The sequence below is a fragment of the Artemia franciscana genome, chromosome 6 (genome assembly GCF_032884065.1).
Source record: "Artemia franciscana chromosome 6, ASM3288406v1, whole genome shotgun sequence".
NCBI lineage: Eukaryota > Metazoa > Arthropoda > Branchiopoda > Anostraca > Artemiidae > Artemia > Artemia franciscana.
The window spans coordinates 1,173,823-1,201,254 of record NC_088868.1 but is presented as its reverse complement, the minus strand read 5'-3'; the positions used below and the strand labels follow the sequence as shown (position 1 = coordinate 1,201,254).

Here is a 27,432-nt window from a genome sequence, read left to right as displayed (position 1 = left end):
ACACACACACACACACACACACACACACACACACACACACACACACACACACACACACACACACACACACACACACACACACACACACACACACACACACACACACACACACACACACACACACACACACACACACACACACACACCACACACACACACACACACACACACACACACACACACACACACACACACACACACACACACACACACAACACACACACACACACACACACACACACACACACACACACACACACACACACACACACACACACACACACACACACACACACACACACACACACACACACACACACACACACACCACACACACACACACACACACACACACACACACACACACACACACACACACACACACACACACACACACACACACACACACACACACACACACACACACACCACACACACACACACACACACACACACACACACACACACACACACCCACACACACACACACACACACACACACACACACACACACACACACACACACACACACACACACACACACACACACACACACACACACACACACACACACACACACACACACACACACACACACACACACACACACACACACACACACACACACACACACACACACACCACACACACACACACACACACACACACACACACACACACACACACACACACACACACACACACACACACACACACAACACACACACACACACACCACACACACACACACACACACACACACACACACACACACACACACACACACACACACACACACACACACACACACACACACACACACACACACACACACACACACACACACACACACACACACACACACACACACACACACACACACACACACACACACACACACACACACACACACACACACACACACACACACACACACACACACACACACACACACACACACACACACACACACACACACACACACACACACACACACACACACACACACACACACACACACCACACACACACACACACACACACACACACACACACACACACACACACACACACACACACACACACACACACACACACACACACACACACACACACACACACACACACACACACACACACACACACACACACACACACACACACACACACACACACACACACACACACACACACACACACACACACACACACACACACACACACACACACACACACACACACACACACACACACACACACACACACACACACACACACACACACACACACACACACACACACACACACACACACACACACACACACACACACACACACACACACACACACACACACACACACACACACACACACACACACACACACACACACACACACACACACACACACACACACACACACACACACACACACACACACACACACACACACACACACACACACACACACACACACACACACACACACACACACACACACACACACACACACACACACACACACACACACACACACACACACACACACACACACACACACACACACACACACACACACACACACACACACACACACACACACACACACACACACACACACACACACACACACACACACACACACACACACACACACACACACACACACACACACACACACACACACACACACACACACACACACACACACACACACACACACACACACACACACACACACACACACACACACACACACACACACACACACACACACACACACACACACACACACACACACACACACACACACACACACACACACACACACACACACACACACACACACACACACACACACACACACACACACACACACACACACACACACACACACACACACACACACACACACACACACACACACACACACACACACACACACACACACACACACACACACACACACACACACACACACACACACACACACACACACACACACACACACACACACACACACACACACACACACACACACACACACACACACACACACACACACACACACACACACACACACACACACACACACACACACACACACACACACACACACACACACACACACACACACACACACACCACACACACACACACACACACACACACACACACACACACACACACACACACACACACACACACACACACACACACACACACACACACACACACACACACACACACACACACACACACACACACACACACACACACACACACACACACACACACACACACACACACACACACACACACACACACACACACACACACACACACACACACACACACACACACACACACACACACACACACACACACACACACACACACACACACACACACACACACACACACACACACACACACACACACACACACACACACACACACACACACACACACACACACACACACACACACACACACACACACACACACACACACACACACACACACACACACACACACACACACACACACACACACACACACACACACACACACACACACACACACACACACACACACACACACACACACACACACACACACACACACACACACACACACACACACACACACACACACACACACACACACACACACACACACACACACACACACACACACACACACACACACACACACACACACACACACACACACACACACACACACACACACACACACACACACACACACACACACACACACACACACACACACACACACACACACACACACACACACACACACACACACACACACACACACACACACACACACACACACACACACACACACACACACACACACACACACACACACACACACACACACACACACACACACACACACACACACACACACACACACACACACACACACACACACACACACACACACACACACACACACACACACACACACACACACACACACACACACACACACACACACACACACACACACACACACACACACACACACACACACACACACACACACACACACACACACACACACACACACACACACACACACACACACACACACACACACACACACACACACACACACACACACACACACACACACACACACACACACACACACACACACACACACACACACACACACACACACACACACACACACACACACACACACACACACACACACACACACACACACACACACACACACACACACACACACACACACACACACACACACACACACACACACACACACACACACACACACACACACACACACACACACACACACACACACACACACACACACACACACACACACACACACACACACACACACACACACACACACACACACACACACACACACACACACACACACACACACACACACACACACACACACACACACACACACACACACACACACACACACACACACACACACACACACACACACACACACACACACACACACACACACACACACACACACACACACACACACACACACACACACACACACACACACACACACACACACACACACACACACACACACACACACACACACACACACACACACACACACACACACACACACACACACACACACACACACACACACACACACACACACACACACACACACACACACACACACACACACACACACACACACACACACACACACACACACACACACACACACACACACACACACACACACACACACACACACACACACACACACACACACACACACACACACACACACACACACACACACACACACACACACACACACACACACACACACACACACACACACACACACACACACACACACACACACACACACACACACACACACACACACACACACACACACACACACACACACACACACACACACACACACACACACACACACACACACACACACACACACACACACACACACACACACACACACACACACACACACACACACACACACACACACACACACACACACACACACACACACACACACACACACACACACACACACACACACACACACACACACACACACACACACACAACACACCACACACACACACACACACACACACACACACACACACACACACACACACACACACACACACACACACACACACACACACACACACACACACACACACACACACACACACACACACACACACACACACACACACACACACACACACACACACACACACACACACACACACACACACACACACACACACACACACACACACACACACACACACACACACACACACACACACACACACACACACACACACACACACACACACACACACACACACACACACACACACACACACACACACACACACACACACACACACACACACACACACACACACACACACACACACACACACACACACACACACACACACACACACACACACACACACACACACACACACACACACACACACACACACACACACACACACACACACACACACACACACACACACACACACACACACACACACACACACACACACACACACACACACACACACACACACACACACACACAACACACACACACACACACACACACACACACACACACACACACACACACACACACACACACACACACACACACACACACACACACACTCACACACACACACACACACACACACACACACACACACACACACACACACACACACACACACACACACACACACACACACACACACACACACACACACACACACACACACACACACACACACACACACACAAACACACGCACACATACATCTATAATATATATATATATATATATATATATATATATATATATATATATATATATATATATATATATATATATATATATATATATATATATACATATATATATATATATATATATATATATATATATATATATATATATATATATATATATATATGTATATATATATACATATATATATATATATATATATATATATATATATATATATATATATATATATATATAACAAAACCCTTGAAAGTTGGTTTAAACCGTATTTTTCGCACAACTTGTTGTTTCATATGGAGTCACACAAACTTGGACCTATGACTACTCCTGGACAATTCCACTGGAAAATATTAAGCAAACAATCCTCTGCCTTTGGTAGCTCCCGCGTGTCATAACCAACCTTTACTAGTGTTCTGTGGCTTCTAATGGGGGCCGACGTATTCTCCTCAGGAAATTTACCCAAGAACCCCCCCCCCCCTCATGGAAAATTTCTCTCAGAAAACGTCTCCCTCGGAGAATTGCCTGCTCTGTAAAAATACCACTAGAAAATTCCCCCAAACTCCAAAAAAATCGGCCCGGATAATTCTCTCCACACATAAAACTGAGCCGCCAAAAAGACATTAAGAGAAAAAAAATAATGTTAGATAACAAATTGTAAGAAAGGAACAATTCGGGCCAATAGTAACCAAAATAATAAAAAGGGAAATTTAGTCACATTTAATAAAAAAAAAGAGTTGTTTTTTATGCTGATTCCAAATATATGAAGTTCATGAAATTTAATGCTACACATCAAATACCACAAGTGTTAGAAAATTTGCCTGATTTTCGAAAAATGGGGAAATCACCCCCCAAAATGGCAAGTGATCCTAACGACAGTCACACAATTAGATTTGGCATATTATAGGACTTAACTATGAAGGTTCAAAAGAAGCCAAGGAAGTTTTATGCTAGTTTTTATGCCGATTCTGAATATATAAAGTTCATGAAGTTTAATGTTTCACATCCAACACAAGGAGCCTGTGAAAATTTGCTTCACATTTTTTCGAAAAATGGGGAAACGGTGCCAAAAAGACAAGTGATCGTAACAAAAATCACACAATTAGATTGAGAATATGAGGGAATCTAATTGTGGAGCTTTCAAGCCCTTATCTAAAAAAATTTTAAATTAAAAAAAAAATTTCCAAGAGAGAAGATCACGGATCTATATTCATTTTTGTCTTAAAAAGTAATTTTAATAACAATTTCACTCAAATCAGCCGTTAAATATACCAGCCAGTCGGTACAATATATACCCTTCTCCTTTTATACATTTTGGCTAGTGACACCTATGGTTTCCACTAGACCACGTCCATGGGCCATTACTCGTGCTTCTTAGTTCTAGCCTGTTATTTGTGTCCACTTAAAGCATGAGGTAACTCTTCTTGATACTAATTTCATATTTTCAAACTATTTAACATGTTATGATACCTCAATCCCCCTCCCCCCCAAAAAAAAACAAAACAGAAAAACAAAAATAAATGAAAATGAAAATACTAAAATAAATATGAGAGTATATTCTACACCATATATTCTCTCTATACTTTGGAATATATGTAGAACATTCCAAATTCCTTCTTTCCTTGGTTATTTTTTATTTGCCGTAGTTTCTTTTTGGCTGCCAAATCTTGAATGTGGGTGGAATGTTCTGTGTGGGAAATTATCTGAGGAATTTTCCATGGGGAAATTTTAATGGGGTAAATTGGGAAAGGTTTTTTGGGAATAAACCAAGTATCGTTCGGGGGGGGGGAGGTTTAGATTACTAAAATTTTTTGTCTCTGACATGCCTAAGCGTTTTTGCACTGCAAGCCTGATAGAACTTAAAATCTATTCATGGTTAAGTATCAAGGTAAGTCGAAAGACACTATGCGTGTCCAGCTTGTCAAAATAATGTATCTGCAATATCTCAGGAACAGCGTGGGGGGAGGGTAGAGTTGAAACTTTAAGTATGTTTGGGATATCTAATGGATGTTGAATTTTGATTTTGGAGGATACTTTGCCACACTTGAAAATAGTATGCATAGCATTTCCCTCGATGGGTTTGGGGAATCAAGTTGAAACTTGTAGGAAGTTCTTTTTTTGCGGTTATGGGGGAGACAAGTTGGATTGGAGTCCCTATAAGACTATAAGTCCCTTGTAAGAATTGGAGTTCATTCAGGGGTAAGTAACTAGGTAGATCAAAGAAGATTATATTTTTGGGTTATCAAAATAGCACAGACTTTCAGGGAATGTTGAGGGAGAGAAAAGACGCTTTACGGACTGGTAGCCTCGGTATTATTTTTGGTAATTTCTGTTCATTTTAACTTTGACTCGATTATTCGTTTTAATTCCTGGTTCATTGAATGTCCCGTTCAAAAGCTAATTTTTATGCCTGCTTGTTTTTTGTTTTCTTTTTATAATGCCGTCATAAAGTGCCATGTTGCACCAAAAACGGCACTTTTGGTGCCATATATTCCATAATCTTCATGGTCGATATATGTAAAAGGTCTCATTTAAAATCTAATTTTTATATATTCAAATTTTTATAAGTTTGTTTTTATAAGGTCATCATAAAGTGCCATTTGTCAACAAAACGGCACATTTCCGTGCCATATCTTCCTTAATCTTCATGGTTGATACATTTAAAAGGTCTCTTTTAAAAGCTAATTTTTATGTCTTCAATTCCTTATAAATTTGTTTTCAGAACGCCAAATTCTTATGCTAATTTTTATGTCTTCATGTTTTTTAAATTTGTCGATAACCCTGTCATTAAGTCCCATATTGCACCAAAAACGGCACTTTTTGGTGCCGTATCTTCTATAATCTTCATGGTTGATATATTTTAAAGTTATCATTTAAACAATTACTTTTATGTCTTCATGTTTTTATAAATTCGTTTTCATTACGCAGTCATAAAATGCCATGTTGCACCTAAAACGGCACTTTTGGGTGCCACATCTTTCATAATCATTGTGATCAATATATTCAAAAGATCTCATTTAAAAGCTAATTTTTATGTCTTCATGTTTTTATAAGTTTGTTTCCATAACGCCATCATAAAGTGCCATGTTGCACCAAAAACGGCACTTTTTGGTCCCATATATTCCATAATCTTCATGGTCGATATATTTAAAAGGTCTCATTTAAAATCTAAATTTTATATATTGATATTTGAATAAGTTTGTTTTCATAAGGTCATCATAAAGTGCTATTTTGCACCAAAAAGGCACATTTCGGTGCCATATCTTCATGGTTGGTAGATTTAAAAGGTCTTTTTTAAAAACTAATTCTTATGTCTTCAATTCCTTATAAATTTGTTTTCATAACGTCAAATTTTTATGCTAATTTTTATGTTTTCATGTTTTTATGAATTTGTTGATAACCCTGTCATTAAGTCCCATATTACACCCAAAACGGCACTTTTTGGTGCTGTATCTTCTATAATCTTCTTGGTTGATATATTTTAAAGGTCTCTTTTAAAAGCTAATTTTTGTCTCTTAATATTTTTAGAAATTGTCTTTCATAACGCCATCATAAAGTGCCCTGTTGCATCAAAAATGGCAATTTATTCTACCATGTCTTCTACAATCTTCATGGTTGATACATTTTAAAGGTCTCATTTAAATGCTTATATTTATGTCTTCATGTTTTTATAAATTCGTTTCCATAACGCAGTCATAAAGTGCCATGTTGCACCTAAAGCGGCACTTTTGGGTGCCACATCTTCCATGATTATTTTGATCAATATATTCAAAAGGTCTCATTTAAAAGCTAATTTTTATGTCTTCATGTTTTTATAAATTTATTTTCATAATGCCGTCATAAAGCGCCATATTGTACCAATAACGGCACTTTTCGGTGTCATAATCCTCATGGTCGAAAATCTTAAGCCTGAGTTTCATAATCCCTCTCCTCTCTACTCTCCTTCCCCAAGAGATGTGTGATGACTCCACTTCCGGCGAAAAATAACTCTATTTTTAAAAATTAATGTTTCATAGAACTCAAATTGAATTATTTATTTTCAGAGTGGAATTCCAATTACTTCAGCATATTATTACTCCCAAATAGATCGTAAAGTCTTGATGAGAATACTTGAAGCTGATGACCATTGTCCACCAATTCCTTTGTTTGAAGAAAGGTACTCGAGTCTGGTCTCAGCTGGTAAAACGCTGATGGAAAAATTTGGTGGGAAGTTCAGTAATATCCTCAAAGAAGCAGATAATTCAGCTCTGAAGTTGTGTGACCTTGTCATCAGTCACTTTCTCACTTTTGAAGACGAAGCCTTATACAAAGAGCAAAGAGGTAAGGATTAAGATGTAGTTTTTGTCAAACATTCATCGACGCACCAATAAGAGGTCAAATATTCCTTCGATACAACGTTCAGTGGTGATCAAGAAGAGAATATAGTTGTCAAGTCTTGACCAGGTAGTATGGACTTAAGACCCCATCTGAAAATTTACAAATATCCGCGTAAATATTTGATTTGTGGAAGTATTATGTAGATAAATACATTTCTCATAGTAGAACATTCATCATCTGAAATATAATTCTGATTGTGTCCCTTGCAACGTTCAAAAAGTGACACTGAAGCAGCCAGTTTAAGAGGAGTGAAGCAGCCAGATTAAGAGGAGTTTTGAAGCAGCCAGTTTAAGAGAAGTGAAGCAGCCAGTTTAAGAGGAGGTTTGAAGCAGCCAGTTTAAGAGGAGTGAAGCAGCCAGTTTAAGAGGATTGAAGCAGCCAGATTAAGAGGAGTTTTGAAGCAGCCAGTTTAAGAGAAGTGAAGCAGCTAGTTTAAGAGGAATTTTGAAGCAGCCAGTTTAAGAGGAGTGAAGCAGCCAGATTAAGAGGAGTTTTGAAGCAGCCAGTTTAAGAGAAGTGAAGCAGCCAGTTTAAGAGAAGTGAAGCAGCCAGTTTAAGAGGAGGTTTGAAGCAGCCAGCTTAAGAGGAGTTTTGAAGCAGCCAGTTTAAGAGGAGTGAAGCAGCCAGCTTAAGAGGAGTTTTGAAGCAGCCAGTTTAAGAGGAGTGAAGCAGCCAGATTAAGAGGAGTTTTGAAGCAGCCAGTTTAAGAGGAGTGAAGCATTATGCTGCAGTAAATCTAACTCTGGATATTGCTAGGAATTAAAAAAGTTGGTATTATAATAAACTTGCTGTATTTTCCGAGAGGGCAAAAACTACGGGAAAATTTAGAGCTAGTGAATACAATCAAAAATGGATATACTCTGGCCGAAATTTCTGCGCAGCCGTCTTTAGTTAAAAAAAAATATTCAAGTAGTTTAAAGCCCACGAAAGGAAACAAAACAAAATGAAGAGTGCACAGTAAAATTAAATGAGCAGTATAAATACGGCAGAATAAATTTGAATGGAAAATCAATCTTGCTCTAAATTCTGCAAAACAAGTTAAAATCTGACGCGTTTCTGGCACAACAGATTTTTTCTAATCCCTTTCCTTCACTAAAAAATCGAGAAAGTTGAAAGCCAATGAACGAGGAAAAAATGTAAGTATATTGACCAAAGCCTCCCTTTGGTTATCAGTCTTTAGTAGAACAAGGAATAAAAGAGGTCAAATGAAGTCTACAAAAGGAAATAAAAAGAAAAAGGTAAAAACTTCAATTAACAATAAAAAGGTAACTAGACGAAAATTATCGATTGTAAGCAAAAAGAAAATTTCGTTTGCAGATTTATGCATAGAAAAGCTTTCTGTGACCTAATGTCTTTTCAAGTTTTCTATGAACATCTTAATTAGTTTGCTAAACAATGGGCATTTTTCGGCCTTTAGTTTAATGGTGTAATAAATACGAAAAATCATGATGAATGAAAGGTACGTAAACGGGGCTAAGATAAATTTGCCAACTATCAAACTGTTCATAGTAACAAATAAAACAGTTCGTGGTAACGTACTGTAGATAAGGAGCGACTCGACTCAATAGTAACCGAAACTCCAAAAAACAGAATTTTGATGAAAATAGATGCATTAAAAGATTGGCTTTTATGCTGATTCCTGATACAAAAAATTCATTAAGTTTAGTTCTACCCATCAAGAGCTGCAAGGTCTGCATAGGCATTACACCAAATTTCAATGATTTTTATTGAAAATGGCACCATCAGAATCAACATATTAGATATCAATGCCCTTTTTCTCTAAAGTCGTCCGATCAAAATTTAAGAGGTCCGTTTTATTTGCCATAGTTGAGAAGTCCAATAACTATACCTTTCGAGATGACATAACCTCTCATAGCCCATCTGGGGGGGCTGCAAGCTATGACATTTGCCCATTGCTTATATATAGTTTTTATAGGCACTTGGTATTACGGTTAATTCGGAAAAACTAGAAAAAAGAGGTATTTTTAACTCATGAATGGATGATCAGATCTTAATGAAATTTGATTGTTAGAATGATATCGTGTCTCAGAAGTTTTATTTTGAATCCCGAACGGATCCGGTGACGTTGGGGGAGTTGGTGGGGGAAACCGGAAATCTCGGAAAACGCCTATAGTGGAGAGATCGTGATGATACTTGGTGGGAAGAATAAGCACAAGTCCTAGATACGTGATTGGCATAACCAGACTGGATTGGGTCTCTTTGGGGGAGTGGGGGGTACTTCCGAAAAATTAGAAAATATGAGGCATTTTTAACTTACGAACGGATGATCAGATCTTAACGAAATTTGATATTTAGAAGTATCTCGTTCCTCAGAGCTCTCATTTCGAATTTCGATCGGATATGGTGATATTGGGGAGAGATGGAGGAGGAAACTGGAAATCTCGGAAAATTCTTAGAGTGTAGGGATACGGATGAAACTTGGTGGGATGAATAAGGACATGTCCTAGATACGTTATTGACATTCCTGGACCGGTTCTGCTCTTTTTGGGGAGCGGGAGAGACTTCCTAGTTTGGGATCTGGTAACATTGGTGGGAATTGGAGGGGGAAACTGGACATCGTGAAAAATGCTTAGAGTGTAGAGATCGGGATGAAAGTTGGTGGGAAGAATAAGCACATGTACTAGATACGGTATTGACATTCCCGGACCTGATCTGCTCTCTTTGGGGGAAACTTGCTAGTTTGGGCACTTCCAGATAAGCTAGGACGATGAAAGTTGGCAGGCGTATTAGAAACTAGACTCGATTAAATTAAGAATAGTTTCTTCCCCAACTCGACTATCTTGGGGGGGGGTGAGCGAACAAGATAGTTGAGAAGAATTTTATTTACCGTTAACAGAATTGATTATTCATTTTAAGTATGGCTTGTGGTCTAATGGTTTGATTCTCACTTGGGGTGCAAGACACCTCAGGTTCAAATCTCGGACCACCCAAATTTTTACATGAAGAAGATCCGAAACCAGATACTTGATCAATATAGCGATCGTTGAAACCTGGCAGGTGTATTGGGGACCCAACCAGAGTAAATTAGAAATAGTTGCTTCTGCGATTTGACCATCTGGGAGGGGGAGTGGAAGGACGGTTAATTCGGCAAAATTAGAAAAAAATGTGGTATTTATAACTTACGAAAGGATTATCGGATCTTAATGAAATTTGACACTTAGAAGGATCCCGTGTCTCAGAGCTTTTATTTCAAATCATGACCGGATGCGGTGACACTGGGGGAATTGGAGGGGGGACCTGGAAGTCTTGGGAAACGCTTAGAGTGGAGAGATCGCAATGAGACTTGGTGGGAAAAATCTCTTGGCTCTTCCGACCTCGTCACAAGAGCCATATGAGCTCTTGGCTCTTGTTGTTAATCGGAAGTATACAGACATTTTTTGGAGGGGGAGAGATTTTTGAAGATGGATTTTCTAGGAGTAGAATTTTTCTTATGGGGGGAAGTTTCCAGGGGTGAGTTTTTCAGGGGAAATCTTACACGGGGGAATAGGCAGAGTTCATATACGAAATTCGTTTAATTTGTCTTACTTTCTCGTTGGCGACTCCACTTTACCTGTGGAGACGTTTTAGGGAAATGGTCCGGGGGTAATTTTTAGTGGAGTTGAAATTTGCCAGGGGATTTTCCCTAGAACAAATTACCCCTTGGAGAAATTATTTAGTTTTCAACTTATGAGTTTTCAACTGCTGGAGCAGTGCAATTTCTTGTCTTTGACACGTTTTTTCTCCATTTCCTAATATTTATTTGTGTTTTACTAGTTTGTATATGGAAGAGAGTTCAAATACTAACTGCTGATATTTGGGGCCTATTTCATGGAAAAGGACTTGGCTATTTCAAGGATATTGATGAGATTACCATGTTTGCCGATTATAGGTAATTGTGCATGTTTTTGCCTTACACCAACATTATATCCACCGTTTAACGTTTACAATATTATATTATACTGTTTACATAAAAGAATTCCAAAATTCAACGAAAATTTAAATTACCTAGCTATTAGATAAATGATGAGAGGAAAAACTAGTAAACGCATGCCCTGATTTTCACTGGAATATTACATGTACTGTACCAGTTTCTCAGTACCTTACCACCAAGTACTTAAGTAAGTACCACCAAATACTGAAGTAACTACCTGACCATCAAATATTCGTTAAGTCTAATCAGCACTTTACCACTGTTACACTTACATTAGTGACATTAGTGACATTAGTCACTAATGTGACATTAGTCATTAGTGACATTTACCACTGTTACACTTGCCCTGAAGCCTATACAGGATAACATTAGTGACGGTTAAATTAAGCAAAACCAGGGGTGTGAAAACACAGGATGTCTGGCTCCCAGCCAGAGGCGCCATTTGGACCAAACCTTGGGGTGGGCATAAACTCCATCTTGGCCCCCCTGACTCACTTCGTGTCGCGTAATCATTTAGGAAATGGGCATTTGACAGAACTCAAGAATTTTAGTATGTATCTTACCTACTTTCAAAGTTTACAATAATTAATAGCAAATAGCATAATTACCCCAAGGGTTGTCAAGTAATTATGCTCTTTGGTTAATAGGCATGCAGTAATTTCAAATTAATTGGACAGAATGGATTATGTTGGACATAATGAATTATTATGGCTGGCAAAGTGCCCTTTGTGGTGGAAGCTTGGCCCCACCTGGAAAATCTGGTGTGGGCAATTGCCCACCCCTGACCCCCCCCCCCCCAAATGGTGCCTCTGCCCACAGCACCTCATTGCATTTACTGGCTGAAGGGTCAAAGTGTGGAGATTAGTACTGCCAGTAGGGTCTGTAAAGCCCAATGTCGTAATTCTTTTTATCCTTTTTTTATGTTCTAGGTGCAGCATTGAAAAAAATCATGAAATCATTCACGAGAGAGCAAATATGATTGCTTACTAAAGGCTATGGACTTAAAGAGCATACCTCGATAAATGGGATATTAGTAATTAATGGTCTCTCGATAAATGGGGATATTAGTAATAAAATTGTTGTTTTACGCTACATTTCCCCCTAAGAGAACGGAATACTTATAAAAACAACCTGGTTTCTGCCCGGAAATACACTTTAACAGCCTCACAAGAAACACACCTTGCCTTTTCTTCCTCTTCTAAAGGTCTGAAGTGTGATTTCACCTTCTTTTGTTAAACTAGTTTGTTGAGAAAGTGGCCGTAGTCTGAAGAAGTAAAAGAAAACTTACCAGATGAACTAAGACATTCTGCATACCATACCACATACCATACTATACCACAACTAGTAACCTAGTAAACTAGTAAACTACCTAGTAAACTAGTAGACTACTAGTAAACTACTAGCACCTACCTAGTAAACCTAGTAAGTACCTACCTAATAAACTACTAGTAAACTAGTGAAGTAGTACCACAACTAGTAACAACTCATTGCAGCACCAACCACCCAACGTCTATACAGCTGGGCACACTTTCCCTCCACCCCAGTCTGTTCAAAGCTTTGCTCTTTAGCCTCTTCCTTGAAGTTCCAGATTTCCTTTAAATCTTTACTTAAGACATGTTCCCTCTTAATTGGGGGGCAGCTTGCTATTTTTTTCTAACCTTTACTATAGATAAAGCTAGATCGTTACCTACTGATCATCCGCTAAGAATTGTCGTGTCGATTCAAAACCACTGTTAACAGTTTGACTAGTATAAGGAAAAAATGGAACAGGTTTAAAACCATGAACTTCGAGATTAATACCTAGGGTGCCATCTCCAAACTTGGGGTGAATAGACTATACTTTAAACTTATTTAAAGTTATTACAATATTTATATATATTCCGTTGAAATATCGAATTAGGTAAGGGATCTCAAGCCTAAGGCACATTATGTCCAATAAGGGCCACGTTAGGAAGTATTTTTATTGGGTGTACGTTTCAATATATATATATATATATATATATATATATATATATATATATATATATATATATATATATATATATATATATATATATATATATATATATATACATATATATATATATACATATATATATATATATATATATATATATATATATATATATATATATATATATATATATATATATATATATATATATATATATATGGATTCTGTTGGTCTTTATTGACATAGTCTTTTTCATAGAAAAAAAAATTGTATCTCTTTTCAGTTTTCTTCTATAAGAATCCATAGTATGGGTTTATATTTGTATGTTGAAGGAACTTTTTCAACAATTTTTAATTCTGAAATAAACAATATTTTTTAATTTAATTTTATAGCTTCTTTTGTTGACCTTAAAAATAAACCTTATTATCATTTCCAAAAGATTCAATCTATGCTCTTTGACAACCAGGATAAACCTAGTCTTTTAATTCATTTAAATTGTCAGAGCAGAAGTATTAATGGTAGGATCGCCAAAATTTCATTTCAGTACCCCAAATCGTTCTCGATATATTGCTGAGGTGTTTTATTGGCAACCATATAACACAATGCCTTTTGATTTATTTTGAACCAACATTTAGTTTTAAAGCATAATGGGCCAATTGTAGGATTGGGGGGGGGGGTTGACATGCCTAATATCCCTAAACACATGGTTGCTGGACCATTCTACTATGCTGAACAAAACGGCTGTCTCAAAATTTTGACTGGATTTTTTTCTAGTAAAAACATTTTAAGCAAGTAAAGACAAAGTGAAAATATTTTAAATGTATTTTGTTTTCAATAAAGTGCAAATTATATTCTGGTCTTGAGAAGGTATGGGGGTTGTCAGCCCTACTCATGTTAATTTTTGCTTATTTATTATATGATTTAAATAAACAAAATAAGTTTAAATTGTTTTGACTTTTTTAACTTTAATAAATTAAAAATTATTAAAACTTTAAAGAATATATATCAGTATGTGTACTAAATTGACTATCCGCAACCATTTTTTTTTTTTCACTAAAGTGCAAATCATGTTCTTGTCTTGAGAAGGTAGGGGGTTTTCGAAGACATAATTTCCAGACCTTTCAACTACACTGAACAAAATAGCTATCTCAAAATTTTTATCAAATGTATTTTGGGATTTGGTGGGCATGGGAGGGGCGGCTTTAGCCCTCCAATGACTTTCTACTAATGAAAAGGGCGCTAGCCCTTTCAATTTTCAATGGATTGAGCCTTTTCAAAGTTTCTACAATAAATGGCCACCTCAAAATTTCCATTACTTTAGATTACATTACGGGAAAATTTACGGGAAAATAAGAGGTTTGGAGGGGGGGTATCGCTCTAAATCTTAAAAAGGGCACTAAAACTTCTGATTACCAGTGCACCGAGCCCCCTCCAGCGTTTTTACGATCAACCTTTCTATGTATTCCGTATATGCCCCCAGGGAATAACTTACCTTGCCTTGAGCGCTGGGGGGGGGGTATCCTCAAAGACGCAATTTCTGGTCCTTTCAATTACGTTGAGCAGAATGGCTATCTCAAAATTTTTATTTGATGTGTCTGGGGAAATGATTAGTGTGGGAGGGGGTTAGTTGCAATCCAACTACTTTCAACCATTAAAAGGGCACTGGCCCTTAAAACTTCCAATTGAATGAGATGCCTTCTACGACAACAAATAACCATCTCAAAATTTCTATCAGAAACATTTCGGGAAAACACGCGGTGTGAGTGTGGGGGGGATGGGGGTACCCACCCTCCGATCACTCTGAGTCTTGAAAAGGATACTAGAACTACTAATTACGAATCCAATGGGCGAAATTTTTACGATCACCTTTTCTATATATACCTTATAAACCCCCAAGACGTAACTCAAAACTTTTGCCCTGATGGCTCTGGGGGGGGGTGCATTCCTCAAAGACATAGTTTCCAGGTCTTTCAATTATATTGAAAAAAATACTATCTCAACATTCTTTAAAAAGCCTCTTTCTGTTATTAATTTAATGAAAACATCTAGGAAAAACCAAGAAACTCTCGTTGCAAATAAAAGGCTGTATAACCAAGGTATTAAAATTGGTTCATTGTTGTCTGGATTTTGACTTTTTGAGACTAAAGCCAAGATTGTAGCTTGATAATTTTGGTACCAAAGACATTTAAAAGTAACCAAAATAGTGGATGCCGATTGTAAATCAAATTAAAAAAAATTAAGATTTTCCAACTAAAAGTAAGGAGCAGCATTAAAACTTAAAACGGACAGAAATTATTACGTGTATGGAGGGGATGCCCCCTGCTCAACATCTCACTCTTTATGCTAAAGTTTTTTATTACTTTCAAAAAAGCTTCTTAATGTTCTAATCGAAAAAACCTTTTGTTTCAAGAGTCGCTCTTAAAGAATTGGGGCAAAATTAAGACTTTAGCGTAAAGAGCAAGTTCTTGAGGAGGGGGCAATCCCCTTCATACACGTAATAATTTTAATATTGCTCCTTGCTTTCAATCGAAAAAATTTTTTTTTAATTTAATTTCTGATCTTTTTTAAGTAATGCCAGGAAATCTGGCCCCTCCTCCACGGAGAAATCCCCCTCCCCATGGAAATATCATCTAGACAATTCAATCGCAGTGAAAATTACTCCACGCGCAAAATTGAGAAGGAAAAGAGAAAGCAAGACTTTTAAAAAAGAATTTTGTATAGGAATTCTCGCAAGTATAATGTATAATTTCCCTTAACAAGCTCCCACCCTGTAAACTTCATAGGAAATTCCCCCGTGGTAATCCTCCTGCTAAATATTCGACCCCCTACCCGAAAATATATACATACTTCACAATAACAAATCCTATTTGTAAAAATGGGCAAATTTCATTTAGACCTTTCCCCTGGGGCTCTGGGGGAGTCTTGTTATATCCAAAGGCATGGTTATTGGTCTTCTCAGCTATGATGAGCAAAATGGCTATCTCAAAGTATTGATAGGACGACTTTGGGAAAAAAGGGGTGGGGAGGAGGTCAGGTTCCCCTTCCATCCCCGTTCGTATGAGCCTTTTGAGCCCTCTCACGATATATTAGGACCATTGGATCGATACGATCACCCCTGGAAAAATAAACAACAAAAGAAAAAAACACGCATACGTGATCTTTCTTCTTGCACAAAATACAAAATTCGACATTTTGGCAGATAGGAGCTTGACACCACTACACAAGGGTTTTCTGATACTATGAATCTGATGGTGTGCTTTTCATCAAGATTCAAATACTTTTAGGGTGTGTTTTCCCCTTTTTCTTAGAAAATCCGGCAAATATTCTCAGCCTCATAGCCTTTAACTGGTAAGACTAAACTTAATGAAACTTATATATTCTAAATCAATATAATAAGCCAATTCTTTTGATATATCTATTTGTATCAAAACTCCATTTTTTAGAATTCCTGTTACTATTGAGCCGGGTTGCTCCTTACTTAAAGTTCGTTTCCACGAACTGTTTGATTTCGGTTGTCGTAAAAACAAGAAATCGATATCATAGTAGTACATTCGTGTATACACGTTTGCCAGTGGATTCTTACTTGCTAGAACTGTTTCCAAGGAAATCAGACGTCAGGGAAAGCCCCCCCCCTGTCTCGGGGGGATTTAAAGGAAACCAAGGATATATATTAATTTATATGCAAACTATACCTCCTCCCTCCTTCTTAGGAACGCAAAAATAAAGTTGCAAGAATTAAATATTTATTTTTGCTAAAAATTATTCGTGGCTGTTCTACGTGGCCTTGTTTATAGGGAGATACTATTCTGTCATCTATTTTATTTATGAGTCGTCATATAGTTCTGGAATTTGATGGCGCCGTTCCTGACTTTACTTCTCTATGAGTACCGAAATTGATGAATTACTATGCAGATTTTAGAAACTAAGAAGTATTGGCTCGGATGGATTGACTAGTGCCAATGGTTTTTAGTGAGAACCTAAACAGGGTTAGTCATAATCATGAAAACCGAGCATAGCTCTTACGATTTAAGGGCTTGGACAATAATAATTTATGTATACCTGTACAGTTGTATATACAACTAAAAAACCGTATAAACGTATAAACGGTGTAAACACCGTATAAACGGTGTTTATACAACTGTACAGTTGTATAAACACCGGAATAAAACAGAAAAAAAGACAAAGAAAAAGAAGAAAAAGAAAAAGAAGAAGAAACACATAGACATAAATAAACATGAACAAATGTACTCACATACGGATGCATATATTCATTCAGTAATGCATAAACCCCAAAAAAAGTACACATTTAAAGAAATTTTCCTGTGAAAATGTTTGCAGCAGTAGCTACAATCTAGTAAAGGACGAACTTCGACAAATATTAAACCAAAATTAATTATTTTGAAACCAAATCGGATTGAAATAAATAGTACACCATTGGAATTGCCATGACCGAAAACCCTATTAAAGTAACTAGCGCTCCTGGCTTGAACATCAAAGAAAATCCCTTTTTTTGAATGGGAAGCACTGTCGTCTGTACTTTTGAATGGGAATGTGTCTTCTCTATTTTATCTGTTGTTTTCTTCTTCACTGTTAGCGGGGCAATTGAACATCATAGAGAGTTGTTTCTGGGCTCATTTTAAAGAAAATTTCTATATGTAATCCTTTTTTAAATGCATAATGTTTAAAATAAAAGGATTTTTTTCTAAAAACTACATATTCATTAAATAAGATAGATCTTCATTAAGTTAATGATACAACTGATTTAGTCAAACGTCGTAAATATAGAAATACACTGACAAGCCTTTTACGTTTTACTAACGAGAATTATTTTGACTACAATCGTATTTATACGACGATTATTAAACTACAATCGTCTTTATAAGTTTCTCGGTGTGAATGAATGTTTTTTCTAGGCATCAGTATGGTTTTCAAAGAAGTTTGAGGACTAATTATGCCTTAATTGATTTGACAGAGTTTATTAGAACGCACATCCATTAGGGTGTGTTTGTCGTTGGTCTGTTCTTGGACTTTCCAAAATCCTTTGACATTGTTTTGCCCAAATACTAATAAAAAAAAGTTAAATAATTTTATTATCTTTGGGATACCTCATAATTAGTTTGTGTCATATCTATTACAAAGGAAACAGTGCGTGGCTGCAGGGAATGCACATTCAACCCGATCGCCGGTCCTATCTGGTGTTCCCTCAGATTCTGTCCTTGATCCACTTCTGTTCTTGCTGCACATTAATGATCTTGTGCGCCATATTGACCCTCTCATTTAATCTGCGCTTTTTAATCTTTGCACGAAACTAACATTTTTATAGCTGCTGAATCCACCTCTGCATTGGGAACTAAAACAAATGAGGTGCTAAAAAGTGTGCAACACTGGTGCAACGTTGAATTGGAAACTAAAACAAATGAGGTGCTAAAAGGTGTGCAAAACTGGTGCAACGTCAATTCCATGGTAGTGAGTGCCTATAAAAAGTCGTTCATTCTCTTCCAAAATAATCGCAAGATAACCCAGCAGGAGCTTAATTTTTTTTTTACCGATAACAAAAAAATTATTAAGACAGAGATGACGAAATTCCTTGGCGTTTGCCTAGACTCTAGCTTCACGTTCAAACAACACGCCAGTTATCTCACTTCTGTTCTCTCTCGCCAAATAGCTATCCCCTACAAAACTAATAGCTTTTTTCACTATGAAACTCTGCTAATGATATGTAATGCTTTTCTTCTATTGTATATTAGTTACTGTTGCAATGTTTGTGGTAACACAAGCATGTCTAATCTAAAACTATTGAAAAAAGCACAGAATGAAGCTGTTAAGGCTGCTTTCAGGCTTCCTCGAAGGTAGCCTACCTCTTATCTATATACAACTGCTGTGTTGACTGAAATTGTAAATCTGATTAAGCTTGCTAACCTAACACTTGTATACACTGCCCGTCGAAGGGTTTTACCCGATAACTCCTCACCTTTTTACACTCCTTTCTCCTCTGTGAATCTTGGACGTCCCCTCAGCTCATCCTCAAACCAATTTCTCCAACCCTGCCGGAATGCTAGCTTTGCTCACCCATACCCAAATTTTGCTTCTATCATGCTTTGGAATTCCCTTCCCAAAACTCTAAAAAATCTTGAGAGCTTTTTGTCCCTTAAAATAAAATTTAGACAATATTTTGAAATTGTCCTCCCGTGCTAATTTTCGAATTTATTTTGATTTAGGGTCTGTATGATTTATTCACTGGTTCTGTTTTCTTTTGTTTTTACTATACCGTCTTTATTTTCATTTTTTTAAATAAAATAAAATTAAATTTAATACAGTTTTTCGAGAGCTTATCCCTTAAAATGTAAATCTTTACAATATATTGAAATTTCCCTCCAATATTAATATTCAAATTTATTTTGATTTAGCGTCTCTGTGATTTATTAATTGTGTTTGTTTGCTTTCGTTTTTTATATTATCGTCTTCATTTTCACCTGTTCTTGCTATTCTTGCTCTTCTTGTTAGTTTGGTTTTAATTTTTTCTTTCTTCTTTGTTTTGCTTTTTGGCTCACGCAAGCTATGCTTTTCAGTCGAAACTAAGTAACTGATTATGCTTTTTTTAATAGCATAAAAATTTTTTAATTTTTTGATTAATTTTTATTTTTGATTAATAAATTGATTAATACAGACACCAGGGTGCTTCGTATCGAACGAGTTGCCGTCTCAATGATTAATCTAATGGTGAAAATATTTTCTTTAAATTTTAAATATAGGCTACTTTGTTCTTATTTAAAATTACTTTTAAAGTCATTTATGTTTTAATGATAAAGGAAACAAAAAAGAAACAACTGGTCAAAACAACCTCACAAAAAGATTTAAAGGACCTAACTGCAGACAAAAATTTTTGTTCAATTTAGAATTCAACTTAGCAAACGTCATCAATATATCAGTTGCACTAAATATTTAATTACCTTATGTTCCCACACCAAAGAAGCAAAATAAAAAGTATTTATATTAATGAGAATAAATTATCTTATGTACCTTTATGCAGGGGCGTATCTCCAACATTTTGATTGGGGGGGGGAGCGGTCCATATCTGGATATTCAAGAAACATGGAATATATAAACAAAAATTCCACATTATTGGGTGGCAACCAGGGGCGGATCCAGGATATTTTTAGGGGGGGCAAAATATTTTCCTCCAGTAAAGTTGCGAACAAAGAAATGCCAGCAATTTAAAGGTAACATCAACGATTATAAGCCGTAGTTAGGTTGTGGAAATGGTGGTAAATTTAATCTAAAATCTGCTGAGGGTTTAAGTTCTAATAAATCTGTTGAAATTAAAATGATGTAAAAATATTGATACCAAATGAAAAGCTGTTCATCCTTTACGAAAAATATGATGTTTAATATGACAACATGATGTTATCCAAAAATCCACCAACATGTTAGGGGGCGCATCCCTCCCAGTGCCCCCATCTGGATCCGCCACTGGTGGCAACTGCTCCCCCCCCAAACGACGCCCTTGCCTATATGTACAGTTTATATGAAGTAACATTAGACGCTGCATCTTTGAATTAATCAATAACAATTTTCATTCCCTTCAAATGTCCTAAGATTGATGACTTTGACACTGCCGACTTCTCTTTATTTTAGAAATCTTGCATTGATTCAATGAAACACATGGATATGCCATTGAAAAGAATTGGACATCCATGACCCGAGAAATACAGATAACAAGAAGAAAAGAGTAATTATAGTCTCACAAAATAAATGAGAAATTGAGTCCAAAGTTACCGCTTAGAGAGATTTTAAGTATCAGTCATATCAAATAAAAATACATCTTATCCCCTCCATCCATCTTGGGTTTACTCATACCTGAATTCAGGATTTCCTGAAAATTTTCGTTTTGGTTATTTCGAAATTATGTTTTTTTTTCTGTAGTGTCACATTTTCGACAGTGTTGCCACGTTGAGCACTGAAGATTAATAACCAAAAATAACTGACAAAATTTGACAACGCTTTCTATACGTAAAAATTAACGTTAAAAATCTTGTGATTGGCAAAGACAACTACGCTTTTAAAAGGTGACAGCACCTCATTTTGATTGCTATATGTTTTTAGCTTAGTTTGTACTAATTTGTTTAGTGTAATTTCTCTTTTTCTTAATTTAGTCGCCAGCAATTACCATGAACAGCATAACTGAATATGGAGGTGTTTTATGCTCAAAATTGAAGTAAGCATTTTCAGCGTTCTCTAAGATGTATATGTTTGAGTAGGGTTTCTTGCAACCACACTTTGTTTTCACTGTCCTTGGAATTTTCAGACTATTTTAATTGTGTTGATCAAATTAAAAAGTAATCTTAATGATAGTTGTTTTTAGGGTACCACAAGTCTTGATGTATTTTGGATGCATGGAATATTCCCAGGAACTTAGATCAAAACTTGAAGAAGGTGAGTAGATTCTATTTAATCAGGACACTGATTAAAAATGATTTACGTATTTGTGCTTCGATCAATTTACAATGAAGCCACTTTTAGGGCAGTTTTTGGAAACTGGAAAGCAGATCTGGAATCACTTTCCACGTATTTCCATAATTAAGGACTGGCAAGAATAATTTTCCATTCCGGTTTTTTCGTGACTTGGAAACGCTTTCCACCTTTTTGGAAAATAAATCCAAACAGGTTATGGAAGTTTGAAACCACATTTTTGTGTAATTTTCATTCAAACCGAAGAACTTGGAAGGCTACATTTGTGATAGAAAATTTTTGTGGTACGAATGACGAGGGCCAGTTCCTGTTCCAAATTGAAGGAAAGCTAGATAGTAATCCTGAAACTTTCTCCACTAGTTTTCGACCTCCAAGCATCGTCTTTGCTTTCCACTTTTCAAATTCATAAGAAGGATACTCCGTTACGTCCTATTGTAGCATGTTATAGTTCTCCAGCTACAGGTGTAGGAAGATTCTTAGCTACAATTTTCAAGTCTCTTCTAACAACACAGAAATCTTATATAAAAAATTCCATAGATCTTGTTGAGAAGCTGAAAAATCATAGTATAACAGAAAAAACTGTCTTATCTAGTTTTGATGCAGTTTCCATGTACACTTCATGCGATGTCCATAAATGTGAACAGGCCTTACAAAGAAAATTAGAGGAAAATTCTGCTGGGTTAGATTATAAAACCTTGGAAATTGACACAATAATGACGCTTGTACGTCTTTGCAACAAGTTCTCTTTATATTTTATGTTTCGAGAAAAATTTTTCCTTCAGGTCAAGGGCCTACCCATGGGTACTGTTTTGTCTCCTTTTTTGGCAAATTTTTACATGGATTTCATAGAACAATCTGCTTTGAATAGTTTCCCCATAAAAAACTCTCTCTGGTTTCGTTTCGTTGATGATATTCTTTCTGTTTGGGAACATGGTCAGGACTCTCAAAAAGATTTTTCGGCACTTTCGAGTTCTTTTGATTCGAATCTTAAATTTACAACAGAACTGGAAGATTCAGGAAAGCTCTCTTTTTTGGATGTTTTAATTATAAAAAATATTCCTAGCCTTGAATTTTCTATATGTAGAAAACCGACCCATAATCATCGGTATCTACATTTCTCGTCAAATCCCCCTCCTTGTGTAAAAAAAGGGTAGTAATTTCTTTAGTCGACAGGTTCTAAAAATATGTTCACGTAATCATGTAAAATCCGAGTTAGATTATGTTAAAGATATTTTATTCTGCAATGGCTACCCAATCAATCTCATTGAAATATAATAGATAGACAATTAAAAAAGGTAAAACAGGAAAATTGGGAGCCCGTCCCCCTTGATTCAGTTACACTGGCAATGCAGAAAACAACTTTCACTACATTACCATACGTCTCGGAACTCAACGACAAACTTGGAAAAGTTTTAAAAAAACAATCTCTCTGTTTCTTTCAAAACTAAACAAAAAGTTGAACATTTTTCAACTCGGGAAAGGATAAAACGGACCCTATACTAGCTAGTGGTGTCTACAGAGTCCCGTGTTCATGTGCCTGAGTCCCTGCTGAGTACAGAGTCCCTGCTTAAGGCTTGAGAAATCAATGCTTTTATACACGAATTTTAAGTTTTCACTCACTCTTTCTGTAGAAATTCTCCCTAGGACATTTGTACGGGATCATTAGCGGCTCAATGCTATGTTTTATAGTATTGTGAACTGTTGCCAACTGTAAATGTATTTTGCTGTAATTCAGTCATTGTAGTTACCAAATATTGGTTTTCACATATTTTATCACGTGAAACTAATTACAGTTTGAAGTTTTCCGTATTTTGCTGGTTCAATATTATTATATTATGTTTGAAAATCTAATCACTTTTAAATGGCACAGTGCATGGAAAGAAATCCCTCCATCCCCTCTCCTACCCACCCCCAATAAAAAGACTAAAAAAAAATTGTAATTTTTATTTCAAAATACTTATGGGATATTTTTAAATGTGACATCAGACAGCATACTTCTGTAATCAACATACTTCGGTGGTTTTAATATTTTAGTTCCCCAATTTAAAAAAAAATGTATTGGGCATTTGGCTACCTCAACTTGGTCATTGGCAACAGCTTCTTCTAATTCTGGATTATATGTGGTAGTTCAACGGATTTGCTCCTACCATGATTGAAGCTAATAGGTATCTTAACCCAAATGGCCTAGTAATGATATAATGATGCTATACTTTTTCCTCCTGAAAAGTGTAAGAAATATTTACAAACTTGCAGTATCAAATAACACTTACTATGATTAGATATACACTGGCAATAGTGAGCATTAGAATTGGGTAAGCTCTCTATTCTGTTTGGTTTTTCAGGAACTTGAGAGTGTTCGGCGTTTTACAAAAAGTGTTTTTCTCTCTGTTTTTCTCCTTTCTCTGTATATTTTTCTCTCTTGCAGTTAGAAGCAGCTTACATTACACTTGCCTTTGCAATACGTCACAAGCAGGGGCGTAATTTGCTATGAGGCAGGGGGGAGGGCAACTGCTCCTCAGAGACCTTGGTTCACCCTCCTGACCCCAGTATGCCCCTCTGCTGAAATTTTGGTTCTTCAAAAATCTTTTCTAAACTAAGATAAGCCTGCATAATTCAATCATCCACAGAAACAGATCAGTTTTCTTTAGAATATATCGACTTTGAATTAGATTCTAAAGCAATTAAAAAAAAAAAAAAAAAAAAAAAAAAAAAAAAAAAAAAAAAAAAAAAATCATGCTGACTATTTGTAGGTCTTTGTAGCGCAGGTACCGGTCTCCTAATCCTTCACCTCCGGCTGTGAGTGCGATACATGATTAGGGGCAGATCCTACGTCTCCCCTATATCTAACGCCTCCCCAGTACTTTCAAATGTATATACGAAAAGTGTAATGTGCCAATCATATTGCTATCTAAGAACCAAAATTACGAGCTAAATTATGCGTGACTCCACTTGGTTATTCAACAACATGAGGAGCTTAAAAAGCGGTTTATGATTGGTCAGCTGAACACACTGCACCATTCAGAAACAAGTTTCCTTTCTGAAAACTATATAATCTATCACGATAAGCTTAATTAGACAATCTGAACCTGCTAACTTTCCCTTGCAAGGGCAAAATTCCTATGCAATTTGAGCCTAAGCAATCTAAACTACTTTGTTAGAGCGAAACCACTTTAATCGGTGTGATTCGTATGAAAGTACAAAAATAAAAAATAGTGGGGAAACCTTCAGACACAGCAAAATATAAAACACAGAAATAAAGAATGGTCAAGGCAACTTATACAAAGTTATACTATTACCCACAGGGGAGGAAATGTTGGGGCCTAAACCCCAAGACCATCCCTTTAGAAGACTATATTAGAAAGGATGTATAATTCTGTTCATTTTGAAAAAATAACGCTGTTATGGTGGAAAAAGTTGCTATCAACCTGAACCCCTCTGAACATGTTTCTGTTTGCTTGACCCCCTCCCCCCTCTCTGGTAATTTTTCGGTGCATCCTTTCTTGAAACTATTATAAGCAGTAAGTGTATCTGAATTTATTTCAGGCCAGGAGTTACCAAATGGATCTGAAGACGAAGTCGAGATTCGAGGCTGTTCTATTCACGCCATAGAGCTGGTCAAAGAAGAACTGAGAAGATCAGGTATATTATTGAACAGTGCTACAATTGATTTCTTTCTGTGGGATTATAGAAGAAAATTTGCAGAAGAACTAAAGAAAATTCCGTTCCATAGAACAAGATGTATTTACTATTGATTTCATCAGTCAATTAGTTTTTTGAAATATATCAAAACAAAACTTATTAAA

The 27,432-nt window shown here is 37.7% G+C and overlaps 1 protein-coding gene across 1 annotated transcript in view; it reads left to right on the top strand.

Moving 5' to 3' along the window:
* Positions 1-27,432, top strand: part of LOC136027889 (queuosine 5'-phosphate N-glycosylase/hydrolase-like) — a 49,256-nt gene extending 21,824 nt beyond the window's left edge. Inside the window, exons 3-6 of the mRNA XM_065705315.1 lie at positions 8,942-9,218; positions 13,050-13,164; positions 23,523-23,593; positions 27,173-27,432. Of these exons, the coding sequence (XP_065561387.1) occupies positions 8,942-9,218; positions 13,050-13,164; positions 23,523-23,593; positions 27,173-27,381 (672 nt within the window). The 3' untranslated portion in view covers positions 27,382-27,432. The remainder of the gene's footprint in view (positions 1-8,941; positions 9,219-13,049; positions 13,165-23,522; positions 23,594-27,172) is intronic.